General features: G+C 37.7%; 1 protein-coding gene across 1 annotated transcript in view; it reads left to right on the plus strand.

Moving 5' to 3' along the window:
• Positions 1-14,800, plus strand: part of CCDC178 (coiled-coil domain containing 178) — a 171,291-nt gene that overhangs the window by 43,690 nt on the left and 112,801 nt on the right. Inside the window, exons 3-4 of the mRNA XM_069568311.1 lie at positions 2,464-2,553; positions 6,823-6,962. Of these exons, the coding sequence (XP_069424412.1) occupies positions 2,464-2,553; positions 6,823-6,962 (230 nt within the window). The remainder of the gene's footprint in view (positions 1-2,463; positions 2,554-6,822; positions 6,963-14,800) is intronic.

The following is a 14,800-nucleotide window of genomic DNA, read 5'->3' on the forward strand; positions in this document are numbered from 1 at the left end:
AGAGGCAGCTCAGGTGGTCTGGTATTCCCATCTCTTTCAGAATTTTCCACAGTTTGTTGTGGTCCACACAGTCAAAGGCTTTGGCATAGTCAATAAAGCAGAAATAGATGTTTTTTTGGAACTCTCTTGCTTTTTCGATGATCCAGTGGAGTTGGCAATTTGATCTCTGGTTCCTCTGCCTTTTCTAAAACCAGCTTGAACATCAGGGAGTTCACGGTTCACGTATTGCTGAAGCCTGGCTTGGAGAATTTTGAGCATTACTTTACTAGCATGTGAGATGAGTGCAATTGTGCGGTAGTTTGAGCATTCTTTTGCATTGCCTTTCTTTGGAATTGGAATGAAAACGGACCTTTTCCAGTCCTGTGGCCACTGCTGAGTTTTCCAAATGTGCTGGCATATTGAGTGCAGCACTTTCACAGCATCATCTTTCTTCCAAGAGTAAGCGTCTTTTAATTTCATGGCTGCAATCACCATCTGCAGTGATTCTGGAGCCCCCCCAAAATAAAGTCTGACACTGTTTCCACTCTTTCCCCATCTATTTCCCATGAAATGATGGAACCAGATGCCATGATCTTAGTTTTCTGAATGTTGAGCTTTAAGCCGGCTTTTTCGCTCTCCTCTTTCACTTTCATCAGGAGGCTTTTTAGCTCCTCTTCACTTTCTGCCATAAGGGTGGTGTCATCCCCATATCTGAGGTTATTGATATTTCTCCTGGAAGTCTTGATTCCAGCTTGTGTTTCTTCCAGTCCAGCATTTCTCATGATACATCTTGTTTTTTTTTTTTTTTTAATTTGCTTACCACTCTGCGTTTTTTTATTGGAGAGTTTAACTCATTTTCATTTAATGTGATTATAATAGATAAGGATTTCCTAATGTCATCTTGTTGATATTTTATGCGTGTTTTGTAGTTCTTTTGTTTAGTTATTCTTTTCTTGCTGTCTTCCTTTTTTTTTTTTTTAACAATACTGTATTGGTTTTGCCATACATCAACATGAATCCACCACGTGTGTACATAAGTTCCCACTCCTGAATCCCCTCTCATCTCCCTCCCCATACCATCCCTCTGGTTTATCCCAGTGCACCAACCCCAAGCATCCTGTATCCTATATCGAACCTAGACTGGCGATTTGTTTCTTATATGATATTATACATGTTTCAATGCCACGGTCCCAAATTGTCTTCCTTTTTGAATTGATGATTTTTCATAGCAGTATACTCTGATTCCCTTCTTTTTTTTTCTTTGTGTGTCTACTGTATGTTTTTGCTTTGTGGTTTCTTTAAGGCTTAAATGAATTATTTATGGATGTAACAGTCTATCTTGAGCTAATAGCAACTTAATTTCAATCACATGCAAAAACTCTACCCTTTTAAACACCCAGCTTCCAAATTTTGTGTCTTTGATGTCACAATTTAAATCTTTTGTATTTTGTATCTATTAATAAATTATTGCAGTTATAGCTATTTTAGTATTCCTGTCTTTTAACTTTTATACTAGAGTTAAATATTTAATTCCTCACTATAGTATTGGAGTATTTTGTATTTGAATATGCACTTACCTTTACTGACTTGTTTTATGTTTTTATTTTTGTGTTACTAATTCATGTCCTTTTAACTTGAAAAACTCCTTTCAGCATTTCTTATAAAGCAGGTCAAATAGTGATGAGCTCCCAGTTTTTTGTCAGGAAACTCATTCTTTTTCTCTTCTGAAAGACGTTTGCCAGCAAAGAAGCTGAGGTCCTCTGCAGAGCAGGCACTGGGAGGCATGATCATTGCTGCTTCATGCCTGATGTTGATAGCCTTTGCCATTCTTCCTGTGCCAGGTCATGTTTATGCCTCTCAGCTTCGCTGATCTCTGAGTGAGATGAAATAAAGGACTATCCTTTGTGCAGTTCTCCCAAAATTTGATTCATAAGAATTGTTTATCATTTCAGTGCCCCCAAAGGGAAGCTGGCAGCTCACACTTTCACAGGGAGAGGGACTATTTCAGACCAGAGTTTTCCGGCATGACTTACGGAACGGGATAATGCAGACAAAATGAAGCTATCTTCCTTCCCATTTTGTGTGGTTATTCTGTTTTTCATATTTTTGGTCCATGTGGCTGAAGTTTCTTAAGTGGACTCTTTAGACTTCCTGAGGCTGTTTTTGTTTGTGTGTCACTGTCTGATTGTTAATGATTATTGAGATGGAAGCTAGGGTCTCCAACCCCATCATTTTGGTGATGTTACTCTGAATGAGTTTTTTTGCTTTTAATAGGTGTGTGCTATCTTGAATACCTTCTTGTAAGCGTTAAGCCAATCGAAAAATGAAACATCTGAAGATATTCTACTATGTTTTTGTTTAATATCGGTATTATAGTTGCTTTTTCAAGGACAACACATTTACAACATAGCTTTGTACATTATTTTGCTTGTTTTAAATGTATATATTAACTACTCACTGAAATTTTTATTTTCTTTTAAAAAGACAATGCCACATCACAAGCTTTGGTTCGATTTGTTACCCCTGAGGAAGCTGTTGAAGTTATTCATGAAGATAAGATGACAAACACTGAAGGTGAGGGCAGAATCTAAATTGTATAGTAACCTATGTAAACTGTATTTATGTTCACTCATTTGTTTGTGATGCCAGTGTTATATTTTTATTAAGAAATAAACCTAAATATCATTAATAGTTAACAATGACTGATATATAATATATGGATATAATATTTTAATAAATTTTATAGTGTATTGTTAATTAAAATTTGATTCATAAGAATTGTTTATAATTTCAGAAATTTATTAATTTTTAAAATAAACAGTTTCTTTATCCTTCATGTTAGGACTGACATGTGCTGGAAACTTTACAGTTCATTAAGGATGTTGCTTAGAATGAAAAAAAAGGGCTAATGTTTTGGGGTTATGAAATCCAGAATTAAAAATTGTTCATTGAGATTCCATGAACCGTTAGCTCAGAAAGTGTTTCTGGTATCCTATGTGGAAAGAAGTAGAAAGAGATGGTTAAATATATGCATTTTATGTATGCTCTGTGTTTAGTTGCTCAGTCGTGTCCAAGTCTTTGTGACCCAATGGACTGTAGCCTGCCAGGTTCCTCTGTCCACGGGGATTCTCCAGGTAAGAATACTGGAGTGGGCTGCCATGCCCTCCTCCAGGGAATCTTCCCAACCCAGGGATCAAACCTGGGTCTCCCACATTGCAGGTGGATTCTTTACCATCTGAGCCACCAGGGAAGCCCCATTCTATAGTGGGGTCACAAAGACTCAGACACAACTGAGTGACTGAACTGAGCTGAACTACTCTCCCAATCGTCTGCTTGCTTTTTAAACTATTTCTTCTATTATGTCCTGACCTATCTTGTTTCCGATGAGAAATATAGCAGTTCTTCACACCATGTCCTCTATATGTAATATGTCCTTTTGTATCTGACTGCTTTAAAGATTTCCTCTTTAACTGGTTTTCTCTCTTTAATTGATGTTCTCACACATAGTTCTCTTTCTGTTTTTGTATTGTGTGAGATTTGTTGAGCTTCTTGGGTGTGTGAATTGATGTTTCTCATGAGATTTTGAAATTTTTTTGGCTGTTATTTCTTCAAATATTTTTCTCTCCAAATTTCCCTCTCTTCTCCTTCTAGACCCTCAACTTCACCTATGCTGGACTTTGACTATGTTTGATTTTTTTCCCCTAGAATTCCCTGAGAATCTGTTCTTTTTTCTTCATTTTTATTTCTTTTCTTTAGATTGGATAATTTCTATCAATCTGCCCATTCATTCTTTACTCAGGGAAAGGTCTCTTCCTAAGTTCCCCCACCGCCAGTGTATAACAAAACTAAAAGGAGCTTTGTTTTTCATTAAAAAAAAAAGTTAACAGTACTTTCTGTTCATCACACAGAGGCTTTGCAAGGAGAAGAAATTATTTCTAAACTTACGAGCACTAGCTTATTCTACATTTTGGAAGAAAACCAGGATATTAAAAGGGGTAATGGAATGTGAGAAAAAAAAATCTGTGTTTGGATAAGAGTTTTTCCTCAGAGAACTGACTTCAGATAAAGGCATGATACAATAATTTCAGTGATGGATGTAAAGGAATTACATATTAAAAGCAGAAGAGAAGGAAGAATGGTAGTGATAAAATCTTAAATTATAGGGCTTGTGTGAATAAACTGTGTAAGGATCTAATTCATTGAGCGAGGAGAGTTGGCAGTTAATGAACATAAACAACCCTTTGCCCACACAATCAGACCATCAATATTTTTTCTCAAATGGAAGTTTCATGTTGCAGTCTCAACAAACCTCAACTCTGGTTAGCTCCAGAAGGATCTTACTCTTATGCATTGATTCTGAGCAAGGATGTTGGAGTTGGGCTGGTTTTTAGAGAGAATCAGTGTCCTGCCTGAGTTTAATTCTTGAAATACTTACCCAATTTTTTATGCACGGGCTTTACAAGGTAGAGCTCTATCAACGTAATGTTTGACTAAAACTGGTAGTTCCTTGTATCATGGAGTTGTAGGTGAAAATGATCTTATATAACACCCTGCCATCTGGTTCATGCATTCAGTGAGAAATCTAAGGTTAGAGATTGATTAGTTTTATCTTAAAAATCACAGTTGTCAGTCAGTCAAGCTGATAAATGAATGACCAGAGACAGCAAGTTTAGTGACCTAAGTGTATCTATAATGTGTGTAACATGAAAAAGAAGCAGAAAGGAAACTTGTAACTCATACCCTTAGTAATAGGATAAAGCATTAATAAGAACTCATAGATTCTTGTTCTTTCTTGTGCTGCTTGTAGTGCCATGTCTTTTGTAGGCTTTTAGTGCAAACTCTAACTTTACAATATTTCCTTTTCCTCACTTTACCATATGTAAAATGTTAATCCTAAACCATGGAGTGCCCTGGAAATTAATGAATAACTCATCTGGTAGGTTGAGAATGGCACATGTAGAAAAATGTTAAATGAGTCATTGCCCTCCTTGTTTCCTCCACATTTAATGAAGCAAAACAAATGCTTTGACTATAAGAAAAATTGTCTGCTTGTTAAATGTTTATTAAAACCCTATTTTTAGAGGGCTGGACAACTTGTCTGTATTAGGATATTTGGATAAGAGATCAATATGTAATTTTTACGAGCTTGGTTTTTTTTTTTCCTTTTTTGGTCCTCTGAGTGTTACAGAGATGAAAAAATACATCTGTGTATGAAATAAAGAGTAAAAATAGAATATAACAACAAAAAAAGTCACGCCAAGTATGTGTGTTCACCATGGTCAAAGCAAAGTAAAATACATTAGAATATCAGTGCTGATACCTTGAAGGAACATTCAAACTTCACAAATAAGTGACGTGAAACTTTTGAGATGTCCCTGAAATATTCTTTTAGAAACACTTCTCTTCATTTCACCTCATTTTTAAATATAAAAACAACCTTCATGGTATTGTGTATACTCCCAAGCCAGAGAGAAATAGTTTAAGTCCCAGCTCTCCCACCTCTCAGCTCTGTGCTGTGCAACACTTGATGTGACAACTTCTGTAAGCTTTGATTTCCTAATATATGAAATCAAGACAAGAACCTATTTCAACTGATTGTTGTGAAGATTAAATAAAATGTGACATCAAAAGTGCTTAGCATAGCCCCATGTTTGGTACATATATTTAGTGCTCAAAAATGTCAAAAAATATATATTTTTTCCCTATATGGACTATTATTCTGCATTTAGGATATGAACATATATGGGATAGACACATTGATAAATGAAACCTATGCCATTTTGACAGATAACGTATATTTGGAGGAGGATATTTTGAGATTTCATCTAAAGATATTTAAAAGACCTCAGTTTATATGAAGCTGTCTAAAATATTTACCATCTCTATGTGTTGACACTATGTGTTGGGAAACAAAAGGCACAGACTGGAGGCAACAGCATTGCTTCCGTGTTCCTCAAGGTTAACTGAAATGAGAACATCAGTCTGTTCTCACTGAGGCCCCAAGCCTATTTTATGTCTTGCATTTAAGATCAGTGATTGCAGCTGTAATCCAGCTCAACAGGGTCCTTAGAGGCCACAGGACTGCAAGTAAGCACTTTGGTGGAGCTTCATGGACAACTTTGCTGAGCTTCTGCAACCTTCAGTTGATTCGGGACATACCAGGATTAGAATCACTGAGGCACATCCGACTGAGTGGATTTTATGATGAATACAACTTGAATGCCACAGTGAGAACATCAATCACTCTTCACATGAGACTTCAATTTTCAGAAATGGAAGGTAGAAAATGAGGTTATTATGAGGATGATGGGGACCTGCTTTTATTTATTTATTTTTCAGCAGGAGAAACCATGCTGTATTTAAGGAAGAACTTCAATGCATGAGTGGTTGGATATTATTTACACTGGAACATGTGGTGTCTCTTTGAGAGGAGAATTTAAATATATGTCAAAGTCACTTCTTAAGTGATTCAAGGTCTATGCAGAAACAAATGGATTAACTGATTTTCTGCCTTTTTTCTTTCTTTTTTCATGATGCCATGGAACACTTCAACGTTTAAATTTTCTTAAAGTTTTGTTCTCACTTCTTAGGTTTATTTTTATTTGTTACATTTTATGTTATAAATGATCATTATATTTTAGTTTTCAGATTATTGGAAGGTTCATTCTATAATTCTCTGACATTTATCAATCTGTTGATTGAAGCTGGTGCTGATTTACTGATTTACTAGCACTGATTTACTAGTGCTAGTAAAGCAGAATACTCTTTGTACCTTCTGAACATCAAGGTTTACTGTTCTGTATATAACTGCGAACTGATGTCCTCTGTCTGCTTTATCTGTAGAGCTGAATAAAGGCCTTTACTTTGGCTACCCGTGCCGACGTGAAAGCTGTGCTTTAGTAAACATCCCAGCTCCATGTGTCAACAAGATGATTGCACACATTGAAGATGTGGAGTCTAAAATACAGGAGCATCTGAAACGGGTAAGTCACATCTAACATGCTGAAATTTTTGTATAGGGTCTCTTGGTTTCCCTGGTGGCTCAGTGGTAAAGAATCCGCCTACCAAGCAATTAATGCCTATTCAATCCCTGGGTCAGGAAGATCCCCTGGAGAAGGAAATGGCTACCCACTGTAGTATTTGCCTGGGAAATCCCCTGGGCAGAGGAGCCTGGAGGGCTATGGTCCATGAGGTCATGAATGAGTCAGACATGACTGAGTGACTAAAGAACAACATAGGGCCTATCAGAGTCTGTTACTTAAAGGACCCTGGGAGTTATTTATTTATTTATTTTTAATGATTCTTGGACTTCTTTATAGAATCTTTGCTCAGTTGCACAATTTGCTAATCTGGACATGTTTTTGATAGTGTCACTTCAGAAGGGTGAAATGACCTTATTAAATATTTTTTTTTTTCTCCTGTATGTTTGTTCTTTATCCAGCGGCAAGCATGCTAAGTAGAAATTTCCATAAGCCAACTTGACTAGTAAATTAAATAGTATTTACATCCTTTTCAGGAACAATAAACTGATAAGATGTTTAGATAAATAAATTGGTGTATAAAAGGACAGAATGCCCTTTCTAATGAGTTATTTAGTTCTAAAGAAATACTAAACAGGTCTGTTAAAAGAGAATACAATGATTCTTTGTCTTTTTAATGTTAAAATGTACCTTTATTATTCTGAAGAGGGTTTAATCTTGAAGTTACTATAACTATCTGTTATTTTCAAAGGATAATTTAGGAATTATTAAAAACCTTCTCATACCTTTTATTCATATTATGTTTCTAAGTAATTAATTGGAAAAGACCCTGATGCTGGGAGGGATTGAGGGAAGGAGGAGAAGGGGATGACAGAGAATGAGATGGCTGGATGGCATCACTGACTCAGTGGACATGAGTTTGGCTAAACTCTGGGAGTTGGTATGGACAGGGAGGCCTGGTGTGCTGCGATTCATGGGGTCGCAGAGAGTAGGACACAACTGAGCGACTGAACTGAAGTAATTAATACACAACTGCACTGCCCAGATAGGAACAAAAGTTTGCTAGAAATATGTGCTATTTCTTTTCCTTGATCACTGTTACTGTCTCTGGCTCTGAGAGAGTTCCAGTGGGCCCCCGTCTTGCTTGATCTAAGGTGCTGTTTCCTTTCAGAGGAGTTAGAGTGCAGAATTTAAGATCACGGCCCTAAGAGCCGCAACTTCTGTGAAGTTAGATGAGAATGGTGATAATGATACTGTGTTGGATAACATATGACATGCACTCAGTATATATTGACTATGTATTGTTATTTCTGTAACATTATTTATATCATTCTATGTTAGTATTTATATCTGTTGCTGCTTTGTTCCCCCAAATTAGAACACTCCTTCAGAAAATGCTTTGCAAGTCATCTGTCTGATGGTGGCCTGGGCCTTGAAGAGTATAAGTAGATAGAAGAGAATTAACATTAATTAATATGATATGCTGGGACTTCCCAGGTGGCTCAGTGCTAAACGAATCCACTTGCCAATGCAGGAGATGTAAGAGACTTGAGTTCAATCCCTGGGTCGGGAAGGTCACCTGGAGGAGAGATTGGTAACCCACTCCAGTACTCTTACCTGGAAAATCCGTGGACAGAAGAGTCTGATGGGCCACAGTCCATGGGGTTGCAGAGAGTTGAAAACAGCTGAGCACAGACAGAATACGATATGCTCTACACTTCACAAGTGTTTTAATTAACCATTATGCATGTTGCTAACATGATGAAAATAGATTGATAGGTGTATATGAATAGTCAAAGGCCCCAACCTTTGGCCTCACACTGATAACTCCTGTTGATCAACAGTGGCATTAGATTAGAAGTACTATGCAACATAAATGTAATGTGCTTGAATCATCCCCAAACCATCCCCCAAGCCTGGTTCGTGGAAAAATTGTCTTCCGTGGAACCTGTCCCTGGTGCCAAAAAGGCTGAGGCCACTGCTATAATATAACTGAGAACTATTGTTGAGTGGTTTCTGTTCTGTCTAACTGATAGATGAAGAAATAATGATTTTAGATAGTTTAGAGTCTTATTTATGGTCATGAAACAGAGTTGGGATTCGATCACACTCCCCCTGTTGCCAAAGCCCATGTTCATTACCCATTCCTGCTCGGGATTCTGAACAGTTAGCTAACTTAAAAACAATGGTTAATGGGCTAGCTAAAACAGTGACCTTATGCGTGTGTGTTCAGTTGCTTCAGTTGTGTCTGACACTGTGACCCTATGACCTGTAGCCCGCCAGGCTCCTCTGTCCATGGGATTCTCCAGGCAAGAATACTGGAGTGGGCTGTCATGCCCTCTTCCAGGGGATCTTCCTGACCCAGGGATCAAACCTAGGTCTCCTTCAGGCAGATTCTTTACTGCTGAGCCACCAGGGAAGCCCAAAAAATGACCTCAGGTAAAGTAATTCACAAAATAAGCTAAGTATTTTACAGCTTATCTTAAGGAAAAGTGAAAAAAGCAGCCTTTTTCGGTAGATATATTATGTAAATAAGCCAGCTGCCATAAGTTTCTCTATCCATTCATAGATGTTTAAATGTAATTCTGAATCTTGAAAAGAAAATTCCTCAAAGTAGAGTTACTGTGAACGTTTTATCTACATTTACTTTTTATAAGAGTGAGAAAACATTGGAAAATGATGGAAATAATCACCTGGATGTCTTCCCATACAAATACGAGGTTTTGATTTGCTCTTCTTCTACCTTATACGCCCACACTGCCTAGACTAGAGATGATTTTATTTAATTTGAAATTATCTCTACTCAGTTGAAAGTTTCTTTTTCATTTAATCAATACAAGTTATTAAGATGCTACCATGACTTAAAAGAATGGCTCAGAGAGAAACTATTTAGAAATCATTCTCTAAATATAAAAAATTCATTGTATACAAGTGATAGCTTTATCATTAATGGCAATAATAATATAGCTAATATTTATTGTTTACTGCACATCACAGGCTGTATTAAACACTTAATATACATAATTTTTGAATCCTTATGGAAACCTTGTGAGGTAGAAACTGCCAATATCCCAAATTATGGATGAGGAAAATGATTCCAAAAATTGATTTCTCCTTTCTCCCAGAGCCGGTATCCAGACCAGGTGTGTCTCAGACCTAGGAACATCCTATTCACTACTATACTAAATAATCTCTCTGCTTAAGGACCCAATAACATGAATGTTAAGAGGCTTATAATTGGAAAACCTTGCTTTACCTATACCATTTTTGTAACTGTTTTTAATTCTGAAATCCTTGTATTTGATCATCTCATCCCCTTGATCAAATACTTTGAGTTCTTTCATTCTGTTAATTCTGTTTCATTTGAAACTTCAAACCTCGGATCACTGTTTCCCATTCTATCATACCAATATTTTTACTTGCTTGCCTAATCAGTTCATCTCTTAAAACACTCACCAATTGATATATTTAGTCCTTTACTTCTGTATTCTGCCTTCCTTTTAGTCTGGCAAAACGCCAAGTCTGATGAGCTCTTGTTAATGGTCCGTCATCTTCACTTCTACATCCAGGCTTCTGAATAGTGGTGGAGAACATTACGTTAATAATCCATATTTGAGATATTATGCATTCATGGTCTCCAGCCTCAGTGGGACCTTTAATAGTGCTCTGAAATCAATCTCTTTGTCAACCTGAACTTTCTCTAGTATTCTTTGGTGGCTTCTCCTGTCCTCTCTTTTGTGTAGGTTTCCAAATCCTCCTCCTCACTACTCTTTCATCTCTTACTCCTCAAAGAGAATAGGAGACAAAATAGCAAGTGCCTCAAGCCCCTTTATCTCACCCACGAACATTCTTGAATTCCACAAACATAATCTCTTTGTCCTTCTGTGGAGTGTTTCCCCCTTCACCACAATGGCTCCCCCTTTACCTGCATTCCATCTTCTGTCTTTGTAAGGATCTTGTTCCATCAGGCATTTTTCTCACCATCCTACCTTCCAAACCCCCCTTTTTTCTTAACTCACTCCCATCAACATTTAAAATATTGATTTTTCTTGTTTTCAGAAAAATTTTTTTATTCCATACATACTCTTAAATATATCCATCCCCTTTTCAGTTTCTCTTCTCATTACACTTAACATCTGAAAAGAGTTGCCTAAATTTAGTGTCTCTGATTCCTCACCTCCCAAATACTCATTCATTCATTGCAGTCTGTATTTGGCCCCCTATTCTAAGGAAAATATCTTCAGAAAAGTAACCTGTTTTTTCTATTATCTATTGCTTCATGCATGCGTGTACACACACACACATACCAAAACTTTGTGGCTAGGACAAGACATTTATGGTTTTAGCAGTTATACTTAAATCTTTGAGACATTTTACATCTAGGACACATGTATGTACTTGAAGCCAAAGATAAGATAATGGTGGATTAAAAATGGTTACCCTCCTCCTTTCCATCTCCTTACCTTAACAGACAGTCTATTCTCTCAACCTTTAAACATAGATTTGGACTTGTGACTTGTTTCAAACAACAAATGTATCAGAAGAAGTGTCATACAGGTTCTAAGAAAAGTCTCAAGAGGCCTTGAAGCTTCTGCCTTCGCTCTTCCGCTGCCATAAGTTCACCAGGTAAAGAAGCATAATCTAGCCTCCTTGAAGATGAATGACCAAGTAGAGGGACAGGCCCCACCTACAGCAGTCACAAACCATCACTTGTGAGTGAGGTTGTCTTGAACTACCTATCCTAGTCAAGGTGCCAGGTGACTGCATTAGTTTGAGATCATATTAGTGACCAAAAAAACACACAGCTGAACCCATCATTCATTGGTGACTCAAATATGAGCAAATAAATGGGGATTATTTTTAGCCACTGAGTTTAAGAATGGTTATTATGCAGCAGTAACTCTGCATTGGTGAATATGACCCTGAAGTATACAGGCATATCTGCATTATATGCCACAAATTAAAGTGAGTAAAATGGAAAATTTGATTCTGTGTAGTGTTGAAAATGAAACTTGCTCCTTCTAATTACATGCTTCATAATATACTTTTATATTTGGTAGGTAGTTCTGTCCTTTTTTTTTTTCATTTTTAAATTTCTTTGACTATTCTGTTTTAAAATTTATTTGGCTGCATTGGGTCTTAGTTGCAGCACGTGGGATCTTTGTGGCCTCATGCGGGATCATTTGTTGAGGTGCATGGACTCTCTAGTTGTGGCAACTGGGCCCCAGTAGTTGTGGCACGCAGGCTGTCTAATCGTGGCATGCAGGCTTAGGTTTGTGGCATGCAGGCTTTGGCGCTTGGCATCCTGTGGGATCTTAGTACCCAATCAGGAGTTGAACCTGTGTCCCCTGTATTTTAAGGCAGATTTTTAACCCCTGGACAGCCAGGAAAGTCCCTAAGCTCTCACGTACATGGAAGATGAAATGATTACTTATTTTAGTCTGTTTTGTACTTAAATAATGACACTCGTGTGCATGCGTGCTAAGTTGCTTCAGTTGTGTCCAACTCTTTGCAACCCTGTGGACCATAGCCTGCCAGGCTCCTCTGTCCATCGGATTCTCCAGAAAAGAATACTGGAGTGGGTTGCCATTTCCTCCTGCAGGAGATCTTCCCGACCCAGGGATCGAACCTGCATCTCCTGTGACTCCTGCGTTGACAGGCAGTTTTTTATCGCTAGCGCAACTGGAAAGTCCAAAGAAACTCATACCAAATTTAGTTTTTCTCTTTTATAATATTGTAGAGAAAAGATATATATGCCTTCAATTTATTATTATATTCACTTATATTCATTCCAGCATTTCTGTTATATCTGAATAAATTGTTATTTTTCATGCTATAAACTTTTTTCAAATATTTGGATACTCTTTTTTGTCCTTGTATTTATAAGTGATAAACCAACCAGTAAACTGATTACTGGTTGCTGGCATAAGTTTTTGTTGTTTTTTGTTGCTGTTATTATTTGTTTGCTTTTTAGTAACTGTCAGAGTCTGCTTACATCAAAGGCTTTTGTCCAGTATATAAAAATTTCTACTCAGGCTCTTTGTGAATAGGAAGTAATATGCTTAAGCAAGAAAGTTGTGGGCCTTTCCATTTGCCTTAATAAGCTTACTTTTGAGTTTATAGCCCCTTATAATCTTTTCAGTCGTTCGTACATCTGCTTTTGTTTTTCCTCATGGACTTGTCTGAATCTATGTGAGATTCTGCTGGTTGTAGAAGCTCTATTTTGCTTCTCTCTAGAGCAGTAACTTACATTCTTAGATATTCTCTCCAACTTGGGCATACCTCCAATGTGGTCAGAGAATTTTTCTCATGGCAATGTCGAGAGGGTAACTTTTTGGCTGTGTATTCTGGATTCTTTGGATGGAAAGCAGCAGACTGGAGTGATCTGTCTCATCACAGGCAGCCCCTCCATTATTTACTTTGGTCCAGTTCAGTTCAGTTCAGTCGCTCAGTTGTGTTTGACTCTGCAAGCCCATGGCCTATAGCATGCCAGGCTTCCCTGTCTATCACCAACTCCCAGAGTTTACCCAAATTCATGTTTATTGAGTCAGTGATACAGTCCAACCATCTCATCCTCTGTCATCCCCTTCTCCTCCTGCCCTCAATCTTTCCCAGCATCAAGATCTTTTCTAATGAGTCAGTTCTTCTCATCAGGTGGCCAGAGTATTAGAGTTTCAGCTTCAGTATCAGTCCTTCCGATGAATATTCAGGACTGATTTCATATAGCACTGACTGGTTTGATCTCCTTGAAGTCCAAGGGATTCTTAAGAGTCTTCAACACCACAGTTCAAAAGCATCAATTCTGTGGCACTCAGCTTTGTTTATAGTCTAACTCTCACACCCATACATGACTACTGGAAAAACCATAGCTTTGACTAGATGGACCTTTCTTGGCAAAGTAATGTCTCTGCTTTTGAATATGCTGTCTAGGTTGCTCATTACTTTTCTTCCAAGGAGCAAGTGTCTTTTGCTTTCATGGCTGCAGTTACCACCTGCAGTGATTTTTGGAGTCCAAAAGAAATAAAGTCTGCCACTGTTTCTACTGTTTCCCCATCTATTTCTCATGAAGTGATGGGACCAGATGCCATGATCTTAGTTTTCTGAATGTTGAGCTTTAAGCCAACTTTTTCACTGTTCGCTTTCACTTTCATCAAGAGGCTCTTTAGTGCTTCTTTGCTTTTTGCTGTAAGGGTGGTGTCATCTGCATATCTGAGATTATTGATATTTCTCCTGGCAATCTTGATTCCAGTTTGTGCTTCTTCCAGCCCAGCATTTCTCATGATGTACTCTGCATAGAAGTTAAATAAGCAGGGTGACAATATACAGCCTTGACGTACTCCTTTTCCTATTTGGAACCAGTCTGTTGTTCCATGTCCAGTTCTAACTGTTGATTCCTGACCTGCATACAGATTTCTCAAGAGGCAGGTCAGGCATCTCTTTCAGAATTTTCCAGAGTTTGTTGTGGTCCACACAATCAAAGGCTTTGGCATAGTCAATAAAGCAGAAGTAGATAATTTTCTGGAACTCTCTTTTTTTTTCTATGATCCAACTGATGTTGGCAATTTGATTTCTGCTTCCTCTGCCTTTTCTAAATCCAGTCATGTCTGACTCTTTGCTACCCCATGGACTGTAGCCTACAAGGCTCCTCTGTCCATGGAATTCTGCAGGAAAGAATACTGGAGTGGATTGCTATTTCCTTCTCCAAGGAATCTTCTCAACCCAGGGATCAAACCCAGGTTTCCCACATTGCAGATAGACACTTTACTGTGTGAGCCACCAGGGAAGCATTTACTTTGGTTATCAGCAGCTTATTCTCACATACTGGGAATTTTTCATGAGTT

This window comes from Ovis canadensis, chromosome 23 (assembly GCF_042477335.2).
Source record: "Ovis canadensis isolate MfBH-ARS-UI-01 breed Bighorn chromosome 23, ARS-UI_OviCan_v2, whole genome shotgun sequence".
NCBI classification, from domain to species: domain Eukaryota; kingdom Metazoa; phylum Chordata; class Mammalia; order Artiodactyla; family Bovidae; genus Ovis; species Ovis canadensis.